General features: G+C 49.0%; 1 protein-coding gene across 3 annotated transcripts in view; it reads left to right on the forward strand.

The window, feature by feature from the left end:
- The window catches only part of RGS6 (regulator of G protein signaling 6), a 574726-nt gene extending 552217 nt beyond the window's left edge, over positions 1–22509 (forward strand). For 2 of the 3 annotated variants that reach the window (XM_030831580.3, XM_060294994.2), the window contains one exon: positions 18465–22509. In XM_030831580.3, the coding sequence (XP_030687440.1) occupies positions 18465–18515 (51 nt within the window). In that variant the 3' untranslated portion in view covers positions 18516–22509. Of the gene's footprint in view, positions 1–3892; positions 3960–18464 lie in introns of all 3 variants that reach the window. The other variant, XM_060294993.2, reaches the window with a different exon arrangement.
- Positions 22510–22847: the final 338 nt, after the last annotated feature.

Genomic DNA, 22847 nt, shown 5'->3' on the forward strand with positions numbered 1-22847 from the left:
ACTTCAATAAACTAGAGAAAATTCAGAAGAGAATAGCTGGGGACTCTGGAAGCCATGTCAGATGAGACTGAAGGAGATAAAGGCGTCCTGCCCCTAAAGAGATTCAATAACCATCTAGAGCTATATGTGTGTTCGTCTCCCAGAGTGAGTGGACATTTCTGGATTGTTCCAGACAAAGCTAGAACACATGCGTAGAAGACATGGGGACGGTCACTCATTCTAAGAATATTCTAACAGTAGCAGCTTCCCAACGATGGAATATGTCACCCCAAGGAAAAAAGGAGCTCCCTGGAAACGTTCAGAAGCTGAGTGGCCAAGGATATGGTAGAGCAGGTTTCTGCTCTGCATTCCATCACCTCTTCCAAATGGAATCCTCGGATGCATTAAATACTTGTGAACTACTGCATTTTATCATACGGCTTATAAATAAGGTACGGAAAAGGAGGACAGATCACATGGAGGGAGTTTTCTGAGACTGGAGGAGAGGGATCCGGAGAAGATTAGATTTTACCTTGAGGGAGAAAAGCCAGATGACGATGAAGGCAAGGCCAGGCCACTGTCAAGAAGTGGAATTGCTGCCCTGCACTCGTCATCCTGGCCTTTTGTTTTCGGTTTTTTAAGCCAATCGCTGCTGCTGCTGCAGCTGAGCCCTGGGCAACAGGCCTCTCTCGCCTGAATGCCCAGGAGGAAATCAGTGCACGGAGGACTCCGGTGCCCGTTGGCTTAGGGAGGCTGAGCACAGCCAGGGTTGGCGTGTGCGGGGTGCCCTGGCCTTATGCTGGAGAAGGCTTGGCCTGACATCATTTCCATCCAGAAAGGGTGTTTTGTTGAAAGAAAAGATGATCAAGCCGGTTGCCTTTTACCTGATGCCAGTGCAGGTTCCAGGCAGACAAGCTGGCCCCCAAACTGTCTCAGCCTGGCCAGGAACAGAACACGCCCCCTGATACCTTAGACCACGGGGAAACTGCGCTCGTGGGCCCCCTCCTCCTGGGCCCTTCCGTGAGGACTCATCTTCAGCCCAACTCAGGGGAAGGGAAGGGCTCTCGTGTCACATTCTTGCCAGCTGTCCCGAGGACCAACCTGATTGCAAATGACACTCCCTCCTCTCTCGGGCATTGCCAGGGCTGCCTTCAACTCATCATGGGATTGTATAATTATGGTGATTACAGCTTATGGCTTTTTTCCTCTCCTCATCTTTTGCTTTCAAATTCTTTGAGGCCTCTCATTAAACATGGTGATCCCGATAAAGTCAGCAAAGTTTCAATAGGACATTTTTTGAAGCTAAAGAAAGCCCAGTCAGAGTTGATTGTTACTGTGTTCCCTCATACAGGCCTTTAAAACTCTGCTGGGCGTGACTGATGCCTGGATATAAGAGGTAGGGGAGAGAGATATGGGGATCCAGGGGGTGCCCATGCTCTTTCCCAGGGTTGGAGAACTGATTTACACCATGCCCCTGGCCTTTCTCATTTGTACCAAGAGCACATGCATCCAAATCCCCACAGCTGATGGGAGAAGACAGACCATCAAGTAAGGGTAGAGGGCCTGCCCTTTCCCTCATAACACACTAAGTTGGGAAATGGAGATGGAGCCTCCAGTACAAAACTCAAGCCAACCTTGTGAGCTGTGGCAAAAGTAGAGGGGAAGTTCTGATGGATCCTCTGTCCTGAATGATCCTGGCAGGTTCCAGGGCTTCCATCATTCTAACTATGTAAAGGATTCAACCATGAGTATTTGTGAGCGGTCACCGCCCTGTGGTCATGTCCTCAAGGGCGGTTTCCTTGGTAACGACACAGCTTCAGAGCCCCTCATTTGCTAGCCCTCAGTCAGAGCATTGCTGAATTTTTTCTAGATGTGTAGGACGTTATGAGGACCACCAGGAAGGCGTGCGGCTGGGGTGGTGGCCACTAGGGCCCCCAGCTTGCCCTTCAGCAGCTTTGTGTAGGTTTGAGGACTGCACGGAGGACTGCACAGCGACGTGCGTCTTGCCCTGGCAGGAGTTTGTTTTGAGAGGCTCCAGCTGGCCCCTCGTCCTGCCCTGAGCTGTCCTCACTGCTCCTCAGCCAGCTATCTGGGTGTGACTGAACAGCACTACCTGTGAGAGGTTAAATGTCAAAAACCTGGCAGTGATATTTCCCCCAACTGCATCCTCATCCCCTACTGAAGATGACCTGCTGGCTCCGCCCCCTGAGAACAACATCCCTTTAGGGGCCACCAGAATGTAGAGAATGGGCTCAGGGTCAGGGATGGGCAGCCCCCGTTGAATCCTATTTCTCCACCTGAAGTTGGTATAAGACCCTGGGCAAGCCGCTCACTTGCCCGATGGGTACAATGATGCCTGCTGCCCTGGGTGGATGTTGGCACTAAATGAGGGCATAACAAGAACAGCTGCCATGTCTTGGGCGCTCACGTTGTTGCACTGTGGGCATCCGTGTCATGCAGAACTTGGCCTGAGAGGGACTTCGGTTCTCCCCCAGCTCCACCACTTAACTGTGCGTTTCAGACTCCAAGCCTCAGTTTCCTCATCTGTAAAAAAGATAAGAGTAAATGATTAAGAGGGAAAGAATACATAAAGTGCTTAGCGTAGTGTTTGCAGTATATATGCTTAAGTATAACTCTTTGTATTATTATTTTCATTATTATGATGTTACCTGCAGCCCATTAGCTCTTATTACCTTATCTGATTTCCAGCCACGTCCTGCAAGGTAGGTATTATTGTATTTATTTTGCAGTTGAGGATGGTGACACGCGTATCTCAAATACGACAATTGTGCGCAAAGCACATTCGTTTATTACAGCAACCGGCTCATGACTCTACTCGGTAAATGGTAGCTATTATTACTGTCTTATTTTGAAAGTCAACTCAGAGAGCCAGTTTCTCTGCTTTCCCTAGGAATGGAGGGACTGTGGTATCCAGCACACCAGCTTCTGCCCTGTGGTCTATTTCTCAGGGCCCCTGTGCACTTCCCAGGAAGCTGTAGGAGCTAGGGGCTTGTAGCAGTGCGGTGCCAGGACGTGGGGAGGGCCACCAAGGAAACACTGCCTATGTTGTCAGGATCTGGCATTTGCCCCCGACTCCTGAGTTGCGGGACCCTAAGATGCCTCCTGCTTCCAGACACAGATCGGAGATGGTTCTCCCCTATAAGAGCATGAAATCCAGTCCTGCAGACGTAGCGCTCTGCACCGCAGAAGCCTCGTTCCCAGAAACCCTCACCTGGCAGCTGTCTGCCTGCCTGGAGCCACCCTGAGCAGTACAACCTCACCGAGTCTGGTTGCTCCATCTGCCAGATAAACAGAGGCTCCTAGTTTTTAACTGCGTGCTACAAAGTGGGGTGGTTGGAGGAGTCAGAACCAAGTGGCAGGGGATGCTTTGAAATCCCTCGGAAGCCAGCCCCCTGGGCGGCACGCTCCCACTGCTTGCAGTATTGACAGAAACAGAAGCAGAGAGGCCATTTCCACTGACACGAATGGCTTTTTCCTGGGGAAAGTCAGGTTTATATATGTATCTTAAGGTAAATGCTTGAAGTTTGCAGTGTCTGTCAAAGACTGGCATCTTAGGAGCCTGACGTGAAGCTCTACAGCCAATCGTGTGGTTGCTCGTGAACCTTGCATGAGATGCTTCTGCAAGTGCCTGTGGTGTAAACACTCACATGAGCGTGTGCACAGCTGCATACACAGGTGCATGTGCTACCTGCCTGATAACACGCCTCCGTGTTCAGTGTATGGTACGTGTGTAACATACGCTGCAGACCTGCATGTGCCTCTGCGCATGGACCGCCTGCCCGCTGCTGCTGTGTGCGTGTCTGGGCAGGGGCTCCCCTAAAGCCACAGGTCTTCACGGTTTCAGCTGGATAAGTTATTCTTCACTTCCCTTCCTAAAAACACAATTGCCTAGTGCTGTTGGCGCAGAGTCAGAATGGCCGCTGCATTTCACCCCCGAGGTGGCTTCCTTCCAGCAGTGGGTGAGTGATCCCGGCGTCCGAACTCTCTAACCTTCTTTGGGATCCTTCTGCCCAGAAGGTGCTCCAAATCCGGAAGAGATGATCTGTTTGTCCGTGGCCTCATCTCTGCCCACCCCTCCTGTTCTCACACCCTAGTTCCATGGACAGTGGCACCCATTTTTTAGTGTGCCCATTTCTCCTGCCTCTTTTTTTACACCCATAGTTTTTTCTTCCTAAGAAACAAGAAGCTGAGGGGTCTAGAAATGACACGGAGATGAGTGCCTTGTCCCAGAGGCAATGTACAGATAATGTCTTCAGGTATTGATCCTGTAACTCGCTTCTCCTGGACCCCTAGCAGAAATGCCCTCTATCTTTGAAGATGCTTTTAGACCCAACAGCAGCATCCTGAGGCTTAGTCTCCCACTTACAGCTTCCATTGCTCTTCCTCTGTGGTCCAGGGCCAAGTCCTGTGGGAAACTTGGAAATCTCACCTTTCTACCTGCTAGACCACCAGGGGAGAAGAGGGCTAGGGAACCGCCCATCCCCTGTGTCACAGGGATGGAGAGCATTGCAGCGACATGTGAAAAGGGTTTGTAGGGAAGTAAGAAGGTTCTCTGTGGCTAAGAATTCCATCAGCCCACGTTTCTGTCCAGAGATGTCTTGAAAATTGCTGCTTGACCTGTCCCCTGCTGCACTTTTTCAGGTTAGAAATACATGTCTGATAAATGCCCGCCAAACTGCATTCCTGAGAGTAGGGAGGAAAGAGAAATGAGCCAGCCCTCTTTGAATGTGTATCCAAATGGACTTGGACATTCACGGAAAGATTATGCTTTGGGGCGGTGGGGACAGTCAGCATATTGGCAGCCTGTGCCCTCGAAACTCTGCCTTGGCAGCCGGCTTAACCAAGGACCCCAAGCCATGGATGTGTTCTGGGTGAACGTGTTCGCGGGAGATGAGAAGTGCCCTTGGGAGGGTGGGGTTAGAGTCCTCCTGGGTCCTGAGAAGGATCTCACACTGCCGAGCAAGTGATCCCTCCTGCTGTCTCATCCACTAGACTTCAGCAGCGCTCTCCCCTGTTGCCCTAGTCAAGGGTCACTCGAACTTCCTAGTTGGAAAAAAAGCAGCATCGAGTTGTTGCCGATAGCAACTCAGCCACGTCCCTGTTTCCTTGAGTCTTTGGTCCCTTGCCTAGTTTGGGGTGAACCAGCGCAGAGATGCCAGAGTACATTTAAGGAAGAGGAGGCAAGCACAGCGTGGGCTAAGGAAGGCGTGCCGTCGGGGGGCCTTGTGAACAGGATGCCCACCTCCGCTCCACCCCTGTGTCCACCAAGAACTGGCTGCAGGCTGAGTGCAGAAAGAGCACCAGGGTTTTTCAGTCAGAACGAGAGGAAGGAGATAAGAGATCCGGTAATAAAAGGGGGGCATTTCTCCTGCATGAGGTGAAAAAAGCAGCAGGGAAAATGGAAATGCACAACTTGGACAGGAGGCTGGGGAGTCGGGGACTGGGCATTGTGCCACCAGTGTCGGGCACAGCTGCTGAGCGCTTGTCACTCCCGGCATCCGGCATGCCTTCCCGGTTCCAGATTTGTCCCTGCACAGCTGGGGACCATGGAGGAAGGTCTCCCATCACCCACCAAAACTAACAGGTAGAGGTCGGACTTTGCACAGAGCCCCATAAGTGACGAGCACGATGAGGGGGCGGGAGTCAGAAGTGCGAGGAAGGGCAGCCGGGGAGGGCTTCCCCAGCCAGCTCGATTTGGGCACGTGGTTCTAATTGGGGTTGGTTCTAATTGGAGTAAAGCATCCGCCCGCCCTTCCTCAGGAAGGTAAACATCACACCTGCTTCTCTCCTCCCTGGGACTGTTGCTATGGAGATCCCAGAGGCATCGACACCAATAACACAGGGCCACAAACAGAAGTGGCAGCTTCACTGGCCGGTCCAGTAGCCACCGTTTTAAACCCATGAGTGCCAAGCAGCGGTGACATGCACCTTAGCTCAGCACAACAGCCAAAGTCCCACTTTGCCAGGCTTGCCAGCCAGAAGGTAGCAGCTTTTCCTCTCAGGAGTCCCCAGTGTGAGGAAGGGAAGCAGCTTAGGCAGAACAGAAATGCCTGGGATGGTCTCAAGTGTGCCTAAGAGCTGAAGCATCTTTCTCAGTGAGGTTGAGAAAATCACCCTGCACCGCCCAGAGAGATAGTCTGGTGTGGGTAGATGTGGAGGAATCCTTAGTCCCGAGCTTTTCCACCTGCCTCCTTCCTTGAGAGTGACAGTCATGTACAAGGGAGAAGGTGGATGGGCCATGAAGGCCACTGACCAGCTGTGTGCACTCAGGCTAGTGGTTCAACCTCATGTGTCCAGTGAGGGTTAAAGGAATACCTAACTGGCAAGGATGCTGTGGACATTAGCACAGGTGTCTCTCAAATGTCTAGTGCGCTTGACACACAACAGCTGTTCTATGTTCAATCAATGGGTGGCCGTTAGTAACTTTCCTCGGCAGCTAGCCTGTGTCCCTGGTAAGGGGACCGTTCCCACACTGCCACCATCAAGGTCTGGTTGAGTCGAAGAGGAGGGCACTTGAGAAGGGAGGGTGCATGAGATAACGATGCCACCCCGTTGGGCAGGAACAAGAAATTCAAAGAGAAAATTCCCTGGAGATAGGGATATAGGTTGGTCCTCTCACATTTAGTTCAGATAAACTCAACGTTTATAAATTTTTAAAAAAAAAAATTAAGTAAAAATTAAAAAAAAAAAAAAAAAGCACTGCTAGTTGCCAGGCTAGAGTAAGGTGTCTGGACCTGCTAATGATCCCAGTAACATTTTGTGGGAATTGCTCTCAGCAGACACGACTGCAGGCAGATTCCATAGACCCACGATTGACGTGGAAAAACCTGATTGTTTCTATTACTGTACATAAGATTGTGGGCTATTGCAAAAGAATCCACTGTTTATATTTTGACCATATTCCTTACTTTTTACATAGGTTTAATGTATGTTAAGTCGTCATCCAGAGAGCTTTTTTAAAATATAATTCAATTTTCACCTATCTCTTGATTTGGAGGGGGGGGAAGCTTTGTTTTATATTTGTGGTACTCTATTTTTTTTTAACATCTTTATTGGAGTATAATTGCTTTAGAATGGTGTGTTAGTTTCTGCTGTATAATGAAGTGAATCAGCTATACATATACATATATCCCCATATCTCTTCCCTCTTGCATCTCCCTCCCTCCCACCCTCCCTATCCCACCCCTCTAGGTGGTCACAAAGCACCGAGCTGACCTCCCTGTGCTATGCGGCTGCTTCCCACTAGCTATCTATTTTACATTTTGTAGTGTATATATGTCCATGCCACTCTCTCACTTCGTCCCAGCTTACCTTTCCCCCTACTGTGTCCTCAAGTCCATTCTCTACGTCTGTGTCTTTATTCCTGTCCTGCCCCTAGGTTCTTCATGACCTTTTTTTTTTTTTTTTTTTAGATTCCATATATATGTGTTAGCATACGGTATTTGTTTTTCTCTTTCTGACTTACTTCACTGTGTATGACAGTCTTTAGGTCCACCCAACTCACTACAGATAACTCAATTTCATTTCTTTTTATGGCTGAGTAATATTCCATTGTATATATGTACCACATCTTCTTTATCCATTCATCTGTTGATGGACACTTAGGTTGCTTCCATGTCCTGGCTATTGTAAATAGTGCTACAATGAACATTGTGGTACATGACTCTTTTTGAATTATGGTTTTCTCAGGGTATTTGCCCAGTATTGGGATTACTGGGTCATATGGTAGTTCTATTTTTAGTTTTTTAAGGAACCTCCATACTCTTCTCCATAGCGGCTGTATAAATTTATATTCCCACCAAAAGTGCAAGAGGGTTCCCTTTACTCCACACCCTCTCCAGCATTTATTGTTTCTAGATTTTTTTGATGCTGGCCATCCTGACCAGTGTGAGGTGATATCTCATTGTAGTTTTGATTTGCATTTCTCTAATGATTAGTGATGTTGAGCATCCTTTCATGTGTTTGTTGGCAATCTGTATATCTTCTTTGGAGAAATGTCTATTTAGGTCTTCTGCCCATTTTTGGATTGGGTTGTTTGTTTTTTTGATATTGAGCTGCATGAGCTCCTTATATATTTTGGAGATTCATCCTTTGTCAGTTGCTTCACTTGCAAATATTTTCTCCCATTCTGAGGGTTGTCTTTTCGTCTTGTTTATGGTTTCCTTTGCTGTGCAAAAGCTTTTAAGTTTCAATAGGTCCCATTGTTTATTAGGGTTCATTGTTTATTTTTGTTTTTATTTCCATTTCTCTAGGAGGTGGGTCCAAAAAGATCTTGCTGTGATTTATGTCATAGAGTGTTCTGCCTATGTTTTCCTCTAAGAGTTTGATAGTGTCTGGCCTTACACTTAGATCTTTAATCCATTTTGAGTTAATTTTTGTGTATGGTGTTAGGGAGTGTTCTAATTTCATTCTTTTACATGTAGCTGTCCAGTTTTCCCAGCACCACTTATTGAAGAGGCTGTCTTTACTCCATTGTATATTCTTGCCTCCTTTATCAAAGACAAAGTGACCATATGTGCATGGGTTTCTATCTCTGGGCTTTCTATCCTGTTCCACTGATCTATATTTCTGTCTTTGTGCCAGTGCCATACTGTCTTTTTTTTTTTAACATCTTTATTGGAGTATAATTGCTTTACAATACTGTGTTACTTTCTGTTTTATAACAAAGTGAATCAGCTATATACCATATTGTCTTGATTACTGTAGCTTTGTAGTATAGTCTGAAGTCAGGGAGCCTGATTCCTCCAGCTCCGTTTTTCTTTCTCAAGATTGCTTTTGCTATTTGGGGTCTTTTGTGTTTCCATACAAATTGCGAAGTTTTTGGTCTAGTTCTGTGAAAAATGCCATTGGTAGTTTGATAGGGATTGCATTGAATCTGTAGATTGCTTTGGGTAGTATAGTCATTTTCACCATGTTGATTCTTCCAATCCAAGAACATGGTATATCTCTCCATCTCTTTGTATCATCTTTAATTTCTTTCATCAGTGTCTTATAGTTTTCTGCATACAGGTTTTTGTCTCCTTAGGTAGGTTTATTCCTAGGTAATTTATTCTTTTTGTTGCAATGGTAAATGGGAGTGTTTCCTTAATTTCTCTTTCAGATTTTTTCATTAGTGTATAGGAATGCAAGAGATTTCTGTGCATTAATTTTGTATCCTGCTACTTTACCAAATTCATTGATTAGCTGTAGTAGTTTTCTGGTAGCATCTTTAGGATTCTCTATGTATAGTATCATGTCATCTGCAAACAGTGACAGTTTTACTTCCTCTTTTCCGATTTGGCTTCCTCTTATTTCATTTTCTTCTCTGATTGCTGTGGCTAAAACGTCCAAAACTATGTTGAATAATAATGGTGGGAGTAGGCAACCTTGTCTTGTTCCTGATCTTAGTGGAAATGGTTTCAGTTTCTCACCATTGAGAATGATGGCCTTTACTATGTTGAGGTAAGTTCCCTCTATGCCTACTTTCTGGAGGGTTTTTATCATAAATGGGTGTTGAATTTTGTCAGAAGTTTCTTCTGCATCTATTGAGATTATCATATGGCTTTTATCCTTCAATTTGTTACTATGGTGTATCACATTGATTTGCATATATTGAAGAATCCTTGCATTCCTGGGATAAACCCCACTTGATCATGGTGTATGATCCTTTTAATGTGCTGTTGGATTCTGTTTGCTAGCATTTTGTTGAGGATTTTTGCATCTATGTTCATCAGTGGTATTGGCCTGTAGTTTTCTTCCTTTGTGACATCCTTGTCTGGTTTTGGTATCAGGGTGATGGTGGCCTCATAGAATGAGTTTGGGAGTGTCCCTCCCTCTGCTATATTTTGGAAGGATTTGAGAAGGATAGGTGTTAGCTCTTCTCTAAATGTTTGATAGAATTCGCCTGTGAAGCCATCTGGTCCTGGGCTTTTGTTCGTTGGAAGATTTTAAATCACAGTCTCAATTTCAGTGCTTGTGATTGGTCTGTTTGTATTTTCTATTTCTTCCTGGTTCAGTCTCGGAAGGTTGTGCTTTTCTAAGAATTAGTCCATTTCTTCCAGGTTCCCATTTTATTGGCATATCATTTCCTGTAGTAATCGCTCATGATGTTTGTATTTCTGCAGTGTCGGTTGTGACTTCTTTTTCGTTTCTAATTCTATTGATCTGAGTCTTCTCCCTTTCTTTCTTGATGAGTCTGGCTGGTGGTTTATCAATTTTGTTTATCTTCTCAAAGAACCAGCTTTTAGTTTTATTGATCTTTGCTATCGTTTCCTTCATTTCTTTTTCATTTATTTCTGATCTGATCTTTATGAGTTCTTTCCTTCTGCTAACTTTGGGTTTTTTTGTTCTTCTTTCTCTAACTGCTTTAGGTGTAAAGTTAGGTTGTTTAGTTGAGATGTTTCTTGAGGTAGGATTGTATTGCTATAAACTTCCCTCTTAGAACTGCTTTTGCTGCATCCCATAGGTTTTGGGTCATCGTGTTTTCATTGTCATTTGTTTCTAGGTATTTTTTGATTTCCTCTTTGATTTCTTCAGTGATCTCTTGGTTATTTAGTAATGTATTGTTTAGCCTCCATGTGTTTGTATTTTTTACAGATTTTTTCCTGTAATAGACATGTAGTCTCTTAGTGTTGTGGTTGGAAAAGATACTTGATGTGATTTCAATTTTCTTAAATTTACCAAGGCTTGATTTGTGACCCAAGATATGATCTATCCTGGAGAATGTTCCATGAGCACTTGAGAAAAAACTGTATTCTGTTGTTTTTGGATGGAATGTCCTATAAATATCAATTAAGTCCATCTTGTTTAATGTGTCATTTAAAGCTTGTGTTTCCTTATTTATTTTCATTTTGCATGATCCATCCATTGGTGAAAATGAGGTGTTAAAGTCCCCTACTATGATTGTGTTACCGTCGATTTCCCCTTTTATGGCTGTTAGCATTTGCCTTATGTATTGAGATGCTCCTATGTTGGGTGCATAAATATTTACAATTGTTATATCTTCTTCTTGGATTGATCCCTTGATCATTATGCAGTGTCCTTCTTTGTCTCCTGTAATAGTCTTTATTTTAAAGTCCATTTTGTCTGATATGAGAATTGCTACTCCAGCTTTCTTTTGATCTCCATTTGCATGGAATATCTTTTTCCATCCCCTCACTTTCAGTCTGTATGTGCCCCTAGGTCTGAGGTAGGTCTCTTGTAGACAGCATATATACGGGTCTTGTGTTTTTATCCATTCAGCCAGTCTATGTCTTTGGTTGGAGGATTTGATCCATTTACATTTAAGGTAGTTATTGATATGTATGTTCCTATTACCATTTCTTAATTGTTTTGGGTTTGTTATTGTAGGTCTTTTCCTTCTCTTGTGTTTCTGGCCTAGAGAAGTTCCTTTAGCATTTGTTGTAAAGCTGGTTGGTCGTGCTTTTGCTTATCTGTAAAGGTTTTAATTTCTCCATCGAATCTGAATAAGATCCCTGCTGGGTAGAGTAATCTTTTTTTTTAAAATTAATTATTTATTTATTTATTTTTGGCTGTGTTGTGTCTTCGTTGCTGTGAGCGGGTTTTCTTTAGTTGTGGCAAACGGGGGCTACTCTGCGTTGCAGTGCACGGGCTTCTCGTTGCAGTGACTTCTCTTGTTGTGGAGCATGGCTCTAGGCATGCGGGTTTTAGTAGTTGTGGTTCACAGGCTCAGTAGTTGTGGCACATGGACGTAGCTGCTCTGTGTCATGTGGGATCTTCCTGGACCAGGGCTCGGACCCAAAACCCCTGAACTAGCAGGCAGATTCTTAACCACTGCGTCACCAGGGAAGCCCTGGGTAGAGTAATCTTGGTGTCGTTTTTTCCCTTTCATCACTTCAAATATGTCTTGCCACTCCTTTCTGGCTTGCAGAGTTTCTGCTGAAAGATCAGCTGTTAACCTTATGGGGATTCCCTTTTGTGTTATTTGTTGCTTTTCCCTTGCTGCTTTTAATATTTTTTCCTTGTATTTAATTTTGATAGTTTGATTAATATGTGTCTTGGCGTGTTTCTGCTTGGATTTATCCTGTATGGGACTCTCTGCGCTTCCTGGACTTGATTATTTCCTTTCCCATATTAAGGAAGTTTTCAACTATAATCTCTTCAAATATTTTCTCAGTCCCTTTCTTTTTCTCTTCTTCTTCTGGGACCCCTATAATTTGAATGTTGGTGTGTTTAATGTTGTCCCAGAGGTCTCTGAGACTGTCCTAAATTCTTTTCATTCTTTTATCTTTATTCTGCTCTGCGGTATTTATTTCCACTATTTTATCTTCCAGGTCACTTATCTGTTCTTCTGGCTCAGTTATTCTGCTCTTGATTCCTTCTAGAGAATTTTTAATTTCATTTATTGTGTTGCTCATCGTTATTTGTTTGCTCTTTAGTTCTTCTAGGTCCTTGCTAAACGTTTCTTGTATTTTTTCCATTCTACTTCCAAGATTTTGGATCATCTTTACTATCGTTATTCTGAATTCTTTTTCAGGTAGACTGCCTATTTCCTCTTCATTTGTTTGGTCTAGAGGGTTTTTACCTTGCTCCTTCATCTGCTGTGTATTTCTCTGTCTTCTCATTTTCCTTAACTTACTGTGTTTGGGGTCTCCTTTTCACAGGCTGCAGGTTCATACTTCCCGTTGTTTTTGGTGCCTGGCCCCAGTGGATAAGGTTGGTTCAGTGGGTTGTGTAGGCTTCCTGGTGGAGGGGACTGGTACCTGTGTTCTGATGGATGAGGCTGGATGTTGTCTCTCTGGTGGGCAGGACTGTGTCCGGTGGTGTGTTTTTGGGGTGTCTGTGAACTTAGTGTGATTTTAGGCAGCCTCTCTGCTAATGGGTGGGGTTGTTTTCCTGTCTTGCTAGTTGTTTGGCATGGGGTGTCCAGCACTGTAGCTTGCTGGTCATTGAGTGGAGCTGGGTCTTAGCTTTGAGACAGAGATCTCTGGGAGAGCTCTTGCCGATTGATATTATGTGGGACCGGTAGGTGTCTGGTGGACCAATGTCCTGAACTCGGCTCTCCCACCTCAGAGGCTCAGGCCTGACACCCGGCTGGAGCACCAAGACCATGTCAGCCTCTCAGCTCTCCCCGGGGGTGACCTCGGAGAGCGTCCTGCATCCCTTGCTGCCTACCCGGATTCTGGGGCGCCACCCACAGCCGAGTCACCGGCCCGGCTGCATCTCGGATGTCTGGGGTATCCTATTTTTAAAAAGTCAAATAAAGAGAATATTTCAATACCAAATAAAATGCCCTTCAGCTCCTGAGAGAGATCAGAAAGCTTGGCAAGGACCCAGGAGTAATACAGACCTCAGGAATGGATCTTGTCACAGGGCACCCCCCCACCCCCTCCCCCTTCCCTGAAGCGTGACAAAGCCGGAAGCAGCCTCTGCTTCCTGGCTGCTACTCCAGCCTAGCTCTGCCATGGATCAGCCATGTGTAACCATTGCCTAGTTCCCATCTCATCCGCCCATCTTGCTGATGATGAAAGAGGAGAGTTGCAGTGTTTTCAAATTATTCTCTATCAAGTATGGGTTTTCCTACCATCCCCTGTCAGAGCTTCTAGCCCTCTAAACTATCCCAAGCAAATGGCACTCTCTCTCCAATTTTAAACATCGTTGAGAAAGGAGATGCCACAGAATACCTTACACTTCCTTTTGAAATCATCCCTTTCGCTTTGCTCAGTGGAGAAGGCGGCACCAGGGGGACCAACCTCCAGGGAAGTCACGCGATGATGTCAGGCAGTCCTGACTTGGCTGGAATCCCTGGCTCCTCCCCCTCCCAACAAACCCAAGCTGGGACCTTTCCTTTCTCCCTGGCTCTTAGGGCTGACGGCTCTCTCCAGCAAGTCTCCTACAGGCCTGTGAGTTCACACACACTCATCATCTATGAACCTGAGCATCGTCTACTCATAGGTAACTTTCAGCCTCCTTGAAAGGACAGCTTCTCTCTGGGACCTCCCACTTCTTGCCTGCTGAGGTCACCTGGTGAGCCCTATTCAGCAAGACACCGATTTTCATTAGCAGGGATGAAAAATGCCTGTGTGTCACCACAAGGTGATCCGTTTGGATATATGGAGACTAGAAATCATGTTCCAAATTAGTTCTGTTGCAAGTTCTAGTTCCCCTAGCAGAGGAATCTGGGTTTCTCCTATACTGGAGGGGGAAGCTTTGAATTTAGCCAAAAGGCAAAGTTGCTGGGACAGCAACTGAAAAAGAGCAAGGGGTGGGACATTTCAAAGCAGAGATGTGATAGCTGGATTTTTTTCTAATCTTTTTTTTTTCTTCTGAAACATAATTACCCATGGAAAAATGAATAGATCTGAAATGTATGGTTCGACGAATGTATGCACCAGTGTACCCTACACCCATCACCCTATAAAGTTCCCTTATGCCCCTTCCCAGTCAATTCCATCTCTCTCCCCTAGAGACAACCACGGTTGATTTCCATCCCCCTCATAGCATGTGTTTAGACTTAGTGGACTTGAGATCTGTAACTTTGGTCTTAGGTCATCTGAGCAAATTAGCAAGAAAATCTCATCAGCAGCTCAGATGTCTCTACTTTCTTAGAGTTGAAAAAGGTCCTGCCTGAGCCACTAGTGCTTGGCTTCGCTGCCCCCAGTATGCCATGTGACCCCCAGGGCTACTCTCTGAGCCACAGCCCTTCTCTCAGCCAAAGAGGTTAGCGTCAGTCTCTCAGGTAAGTGAGTGGCGAAAGCTCTTGGTAACCCGGATGGTGCATGCTTTGTTGATTAATATCTGGAAGTGCGATGCACAGAGCCACAGCATGTCAAGCAGCATGTCGATTTTTCCTGAAGCACCTCACAAAAGGGAGCCATTCCTTTTAGAAACAAAGGATTCCGTGACCACCTTCTTCCAGGCTTCTAGCCATCAGGATGGCTGCAGAGCTGAAATGATTAGTCAGGGTGGAGGGTGGGAATTGAACGTGTGGGTGTTTGTGAACCCAGCACTGAGCCTGCGGTCCATGAAATTGAAGGATCACAAATTCTATTGGATTAAACTTGGCCAAATGTCTCGAAGGTGAAAAGTACTTTGTCTGAATGCAAAGCTTTGCTGTCTCTGGAATGTACCTTCTGCAGCTCAGTTCTTAATCACTGTATATTTTTTCACTTGGACAAAGGCTGCCTGCTAATAGCATTTTCAACCACCTTCAGCTGCTTCGCTCAGCTACGCCAAGGCCTCAGGCTGAGCTGGCTACAGTTTCCTGGCACCATGATCTGTTCCCAACTGACCAGCATTGAGGAACGGCACACATTCACACCCTGAAAAAATTCCTTTCCCTGTAACTAAGCAAGATGCCAGGCAAAGGCAGAATTACCACTCCCCTTCCTAAGTGTCTCCTGCAGAACCGTCCAAACTGGAGGCGAGGATGGGGGTGAAGAGGAGGAAGGAAAGAGCCCTAGAAGGTGCAGGGTGGGAGCTCCCCTCTCTGTGCGCAGAGCAGTAGCTAGGAGCTCCCAGCAAGCCCCTAGCAGCACACACCTTGGGGCAGCTCATCTCTGAACACCGGTAGCCTCTGCTGTCAGGTTTCACTTTGATCCCTGAAAATTATAAGAGCCTCAGCTCTTCAGAAGAGAGGCAGCTGCTGAGCCAGTGTGTTTGCAGGATTTCTTCCCCAAAGCCCGAGGCCAGCATCTAGCCTTGCCTGCACCCTGCATGAGTAACCACCTTCCAGCCTCACCCACGAGGTCCCTGCCTAGTGAACAGATTGCAGCTGGGCTGAGCTGCCCCCTGAGCCGACCTGAGCCATCATGACCTCCTTTAGCAGCAGAACTGGCATTTGGTAAATGTGTGAGGGCAGGAGCGGGAGAGGGAGACAGAAATGCCAAGGAGTACCACCTGGATGGCTTCGAGGTTGGGAACAGTCTCAGGGTGTGTTCTCCCCCAGGGCTGTCAGCTGCAGCCCCGCCCCCAACTGTGAAGCGCGGCAAGCAGCTGGGGGAGGGGAGGGGAAGGATTGATGGGCTGGCCACAGGTCTTTGCAGTCAGAGCTGTGAGGCTGAGCTCCGGGACTTAGGCAGGAAGAGATTAATTAACGCCTCCCAGCCCAGCCCGCTCTACAGAACTGGGAGGTGTGGAGGGCAGGGATCCTCAGGGCCAAATCCACCTAAAACAGACAGACACACAATCACCCAGAAACAGAACCTCTAACCTCCCTCAACCACAGCCCCTTCTCCAGCCAAAATGACCTCACTAATGAGAATGAAGCTGTAATGAGGGTTTGGATGCCTGGTAAACCTCACCCTCTTTGTCTCCGGGCTTTTAACATCTGCGCTGGCAACGGACTGTTATTTAGAAGCGTTAGTGATTCCTTTTCTTTCACACCCGCCAGCTAAATCAGAGCCCCAAATGCCATTGTAGGGCAAACCATGTGTAATTTGTGGCCCTGGTGGAGGAGCGATGGAAGGAGGGGGGAGGAGCTGGTACTTGGTGCGTGGTTTCCACAGCGGTACCCAGGAGGAAAGCAGCCTTCCTTGGTGCCTTTCACATGAGCAGGGATGGAAAAGGGTGAAAGGAGCTGGGGGAGGTTTGGTAGAGCCCGCATACCAGGAGGCCCCTAGACTCATCAGCTCCACATTTCCCCATGCTTCCTGCCTTCAAGACTGCATGGAGAAGGCCCGTTCCCAGGTCCACCCCCTGGATGACAAATGCCTACAGCTCCGTGTAAGAAAGGGCAGTCAAGGAAAAGTCCCGGCTCCATGTGTGCTTAAAACCAGGGCTGGAGGGAGTCCTCGGCCGTCAGCCTCTGCCATCTGTGAGCTACTGTTGTACCTAACTCACTCCACACAGAGGAGTAGCCATCCTGCTTTTAGTGACTTGCAAAGACTGGCACTTGAAACCTTTTAGGATTACAAAAAAAATCTGATTAAAAAATTCGTAGCCCAGTATAAATGTATCCGGCTGCAGGCGAAGTTTAGTGTATCTGAAGATTCAGATAAGGTTGCTGATGGGGAGATTGTGTGTGTGTGTGTGTGTGTGTCTGTAGGGAAGAAAGAAATGAAAAGTTTCATCTCACTAGCATGAGGCATGAAAGGGGAAAAACAGAGCAAAGGGGAGGTAGATGCAGACTTCCCAACTGCCCCGAGAGCATTTGCATTTCTGGACAAGCTCCCATCCCTGCCATCGGAATTCTCAAAGTCAAGCTGGCACGTCCCTCCGTGGAGAGCTAAGCCAGATGACATATTGTCCTGCATCCAGCAAACTCACAGCCCATGTTGTTCGTTTGTTGGAAATGCCCATTATCCATCAATTCATCAATCAGCAGGTTTATTGAGTACCCTACCAGGCGTCACAAACCTGATCAATTTTCTTTAATTACATCCAGCGTACTCGCAGCCAAGCCCAGTAAACAGGATGAGCCCTCACACCCCACTTGGAAATGAACATGAGGAATTGCTGGCCCTTGAAACCTCACGCTACCAAACGCTGCAGCCCGTGCTGATGAGCGACCGCGTGCTACCCTAGGCAGATGGCGCTGACCCACTGTCAATATTAATATGGGTTCTGAGTGTTTTCTCAGGCACAGTGATCAATCTGCTTGGGTCCAGCCATACTCTCCTCTAGACGCCTGTCCAATGCTATGGATTTCTGAAGAGGGTGAGCAGGGAATGGGCGCAGACTATGGCTATAGAGAAATAAGCAAAGGACTGAGCCTTCCCCATCCTCCTGTTGGTGCCCAGTCCCACATCAGAGGCTCCTCCTGGGCATGTGGGCAACTGGCCTCTCTCAGGACCTCTATGCCCCATGTACCAGGCCTCATGATAGAGTTCATCCTTTTTGTTTTTGAAAGGACAAGAACGGCTTCATAGTTTGTAAGCGAAGGGCTTGTACGACTTCCTGATGTGGAATCATCCGGGTAACAGAGATGGGGACCAAGAACACAGGAGTGCGTTGCCCTGTGTCCTGCAGCCCAGGCTCCGAGCCTCGGCAGCGCCCCCAGACCTTCCCAGTCCCAGAACAGGTTGTCGGGAAGACCCAAGGAGAGCTCAATCCTGCATTTTAAACAGGATTCCTAGGTCTTCTGCCTTCTTCAGACTAGTTAATTCCTTAGTCCCAGTCACCCAGATTCTTAGCCATCATCTATTTGGGTCAACCCACCCCCCCGTGATCTTACTAGTCCCCAGGCCACCTTTCCTTCCTCACTTGGATAAAATCAAGTTCAGGGGCAGCCCACAGGCATTAAGAGACACTCTACCTAAAGGTTAAAATGCCTGGTTTGGAGTAAGTAAAATCCCCACGCCCCCAAAAGTGTACCAGCGACACACCCTCACCCCCTAACCTGCCCCAAAGACCCGGTTGTTCAGTTGTCTGTGGTTAAGGCGCCCAAACCGAGAGATGAAAGGGGTTGGTGAGCTAAGTCGTTTGGCCTCGTGGCTCATGCCAACAATTAATCCACCTGTCTGGCTCTCTGTGTCTGTCCTCTGTGTGTGTGCGCCTGTGGTGCCCCTGTGTCGCTGTCTCTGCAGGGAAAGTCGCTGGCGGGCAAGCGCCTCACCGGCCTGATGCAGTCCTCCTGACAGTGCCCCCCGCAGGGCCCGGGCCCGAGAACCACGCGGGCAGCCGGCCGCGCTCCACATCTGCAGACAGAGCTTCCCTGCGGGGAGATTTGGTCACTGTGAAAGAGAAAGAGTGAGGGCCGTGATGGGCGACGGTGGGGAGACGCGGTGGGTGATCCAGAGGGAGGCCAGAAGGCGAGTCCACGGCGCCTGGGGTCAGCCAGGTAGAGGCCCCTGTTTACAACCCTCTCTTCCTTGTATAGTCGTGTGCCGACACTCCGCTCTCTAGGGGGTCCTGGCCCCTAACACGTTCAGGGCAGAGCACCCGGTGGGACTCCCGTTGTGACTGTCAGCTGAGGTTAGACTCTGGCTGTCATCACTCCTCCCGCCGTCCGGGGATCACGCCTTCCAGCAAACTCAAGAGGACCCCTGGCCCTGAGCACATCCAGTATTACACCCCACCGCCTCTCTGGTGCACCCACGGCACCCCCCTTGTTACACCACTGTGTCCCGACCACCTCCCGCCTCCCGCCTCCCCCATCTCTGCGGCCGCTGCGTGCAAGGACCCGGGGCCAGGCTGCCCTCACGCCACGCGCCCCAATCACATCATCAGCACTGAGCCATCTCCTGCACTGCAGCACCTCAAGTTCTTCCAACCCCCTCGGAGGCCACCTTTCAAGGAGGTCTCCACAGGCGTTGGCGGCTGCCCTCTAATCCTTCCACACGTCTCGAGGGTCCAACACCAGAGGAAGCACCGGTGTTGATGAAAGAGCTTGTGGTTTAACACCGTGAAGGTTCTGACCATCTTTTACATTTTTTATTATTTCGTAATTTATTCTGCCGTGGCCCCTTGCTCCTTGGTGTGTCCCCGCGTGTCTTACTCAAAATAAACGCAGCGGTGAACTCGGGGGCCATTGGGATCCTCCCCTCCGGCAGCTCCAGGTGGGAGCTGGGAGGGTCCCAGATGGAGGGGCTGGGCCCCAGGCTGGCAGTCCCAGGCGTGGCTGGGCCCCTGCGGCCAGGTCTCAGTTGTGTCTGAAGCTGGGGCGGAATCTGTGCCCAGAGCGAGGCCAGGGCCCAGTGGTCCTCTGACGGCCCAGCAAAGGCTTTGCCCTCCACAATGCCAATCATCACAGGGCAACGCCAGCACAGAGCTCAACCTGCAAATGACCATCCGCCCACCTGGCTGTGAGGGAGTGATACGGGGCACCGAGTCGGGTGCCTGGCGCGTAGTAGGTGTTTTGCAAATGGTAGCTGTTAGGCTCATTGTTATCGCTGTCATCGTTGTGACTCCCACGAGCCATCCGAGAGGCGGTATAAGCAACGTGCTTTTGAATTCAGACACTCACCCCCGCCTCCACACCTGCTATGACCATCCTCCTTTGATCTATTCTGGCCGGAGGTGAAAAGTCTCCCCTGGGAGTGTATAAACAGCAAACACAGAAGCAAAGCAGCAATCAGTATTTCTTTACTTGTGTGGGCAACTTCACCCGCTGGTGAGGCTCACAAGCTTGTTTGCAGACGCTGATTCCTGGGCGCTCCCCCAGGACCATCTTTCCAAGCCCACCTTCGTGCCCTGTCCCCGGGGCACCAGCTTCCATCCCTCCCAGCGGGGCCACCGAGGGCATGAGGAGTCGTGATTACAGTTGCACCGTGGTGGGTTCCTGACCCCTGCGCCTCAGTTTCCCCCATGGCAGTGTTTGCTCTCCCTTCTCGGTACAGTGGAAATTAGAGACATTATGCTGAGTCCTCGGAGTGCCTCCAAAGGGGGGGCTGTAGACCCAGATTCTGGGCAGACACTCCCTCCCCCTCATGCCACACAACCTGGGCTCAGAACCTGGCACCTGGCAGGCGGCCACTGCTTGATGAGTAAATGAGTTTGGTGAAGCCCGCTCCCATAGTGTGGGGTCTTCTGACCCCTCCTCTTCTCGTCCCATCCTTTTTTTGTCCCCTTGCTTTTCACACAGACATCTTGTTTCAGAACAAAATTCCCGATCGTGTTCCTCTGCACCCAGCATTGCCCAGAGGAAGCTATTCCCTGCCGAGGTGCCCAGGCTATGCTGACACTGACACACAGGGTAGGTGGGCAAAGGCAGTTCTAGAACAGCAGGTGCCTCTGTGCCCTCAGTTATCGAGAGCAAGGGGCTGGCTGCCTCCTGTCCTTCCTTGTGACTGCAGCCGGGGCAGGGGTAGTCTCCCTGGCCAGGACTTCTGTGTCCCCCTGGCTGCAGCTCCTGAGGCTTGACCCACCTTGGAGGTCCCCAGAAGGCCCACTCAGAGCCAGATGGACTGCAGCCCTGAGATGGAGCAGGATGAAGGCTTCCAGACACCTCTGGGGACATCCAGCCGGCTCGACAGACATAAGGGCGCTTCAAATGGATTCAAACCCAGAGCAATAACCCGCCTTGTCCCGCCTCCCAACTAAGGCGTGTTCGGTCTTGTGACTGCCACCACGTACCCCCCAGCAGATCACACCCAGAAATGGGGGGTAGAACAGGATTGCTCCACCCAAGCGGGCTAGTCCAAGGTCAGTCTACCATGCAGACCTTAGAATGCAAGTACATTTGGAAAATCTGGTCTCGGCCAGTTCCCCATTGGCCTGGTGGACACAGCCAAAAATTCAGACCAGATTAGACTTTCGAAGGCAATTCTGTAGCGAAATAAACTGCTTTTTTGCCCTGTCCTGCCTTAGCTCCCCTGACTGGGCATGGTCTCTGGGTCTGGGATTCTTCCCAATAAGGATGCACAGGGCAAATACCATGTTGGCAGCCCCCCAGCCAAAGCATCAGGGCAGTCTCAGAAGTGACCACCCACCCATCAGGGCAGACACAGGCACCAGGCATTGGGCATCTGACCGCCATAGACTTTGCCTACATGGGAAGAGTAAGGCTTGTAGGTTGGCACATGTGAGTGCCCAGCAGCAGCCAGAGAGCCTGGCCAGAGCAGCAGGGGCTCTCTGGGCGGGAGAGAGGGCTCCTGCCCTTCCAGGAAGGAACACTCTGGGTTGCTGTGCCCCAGGAATGCAGCAGGGTCTAGCCCACCGGTGCAGTCAGCTGCGTCGTGCTCCAGACCAGCCCCTGCCCAGGGGTCAGGTACAGGCCAGCACCCAGGAGGGACCTCTCACCACCCTGAGTCGCTTCTTAGACCAGTGAACACATGGAGACGTGCTCCAGGGGCTTTCCCTGTAGTAGGGTCCCTGTTGTGTTCAAACTACCTCACCAGCAGGGCATGAAGCAGCAGCCTGCCACCCATCCAGCTCCTTGGCTAGTTGTAGAAGTTGATGTTTTTCTAAAAATGCACCCCTCGCATTATGCTCCAAGTGCATGGGCTTCAAAAACCGCCACTAGCAAGCTTTCCCAGCAGCTGGAAAGAGTTGAGGGCTGTTGGTCTTTGGGCCTTGCAGAACATAGTGAAGGGAGGTGTTCCAGCAAAGTCCAGGAGCTGGAAGGTCCTGAGGGGGAAGATGACATGCCACCAGCCTCCAAAAGGGCCGTCTGAGCTGAGTACGTAGCAAGGACCGTGTGTGGCACAGTCAAAAAGTGGCCAAATGGATCCCGAGAACTCACCTCAGGACCCTCTGAAGAGAGGTCTGTGTTCGTGTAACCATGGCAATGGCAGATGCCAGCAGCCTACTCCTTAGCACCACCCGCTGATAAGGCATCCCCTGGGCGCAGCCCAGGGGCCATAAAGTAGCAAAGTAGCAAATGTAGCAATAAGGGGCCCAGGGCTGTAAAGGGACAGGGTCCTCATGGCCGGGCCTCAGCCCTCTCCCCCGTCCCAGATGAGGGCTCAGAGCCAGAGGCTGTCAGCTGTCCGAGGAGGGAGGCCCTGCGCCGCGCCAAGGGCTCCGGGTCTGTATTCTGTGCCCACTCGACGCATGATCACAGACACGTCGGAATGGCCTTCACATAGTGCATGTGGTTCTCGTTAGTTTATTTTTCTGGAATTTGGGGATTGGACTCCAGAACCAAACATGCTGGTACCATCTAAAAATAAATGACTTGAACCCACTATAATCCAGCTCACTCTGTGTGGCTCCTTGGTTTGGGGGTTTGTTGGGTAGGATTTACCACTAGAAAAAAAATCTATCACCCATCCCCGCTCCCCACTCCCTACCCTGCCCCATTGCATATACACACACACACCACACACACACACCATTACACACACACACACACACACACACACACACACAGAGCCTGTTTCCCCCTCGCTCCTAAGCAGGATGCTGAGCAGCTTGGGAAAGCTCTGGGGTGGGGTATACATCCTGGTTGGTTGGGACAACAGTGACAGCAGAAGGCTGCTGCCCCTGACTACCAGGGTGTCCTTGGCCGGGTGGTGTCTGTGCCCCAT

Source organism: Globicephala melas, chromosome 2 (genome assembly GCF_963455315.2).
Source record: "Globicephala melas chromosome 2, mGloMel1.2, whole genome shotgun sequence".
NCBI lineage: Eukaryota > Metazoa > Chordata > Mammalia > Artiodactyla > Delphinidae > Globicephala > Globicephala melas.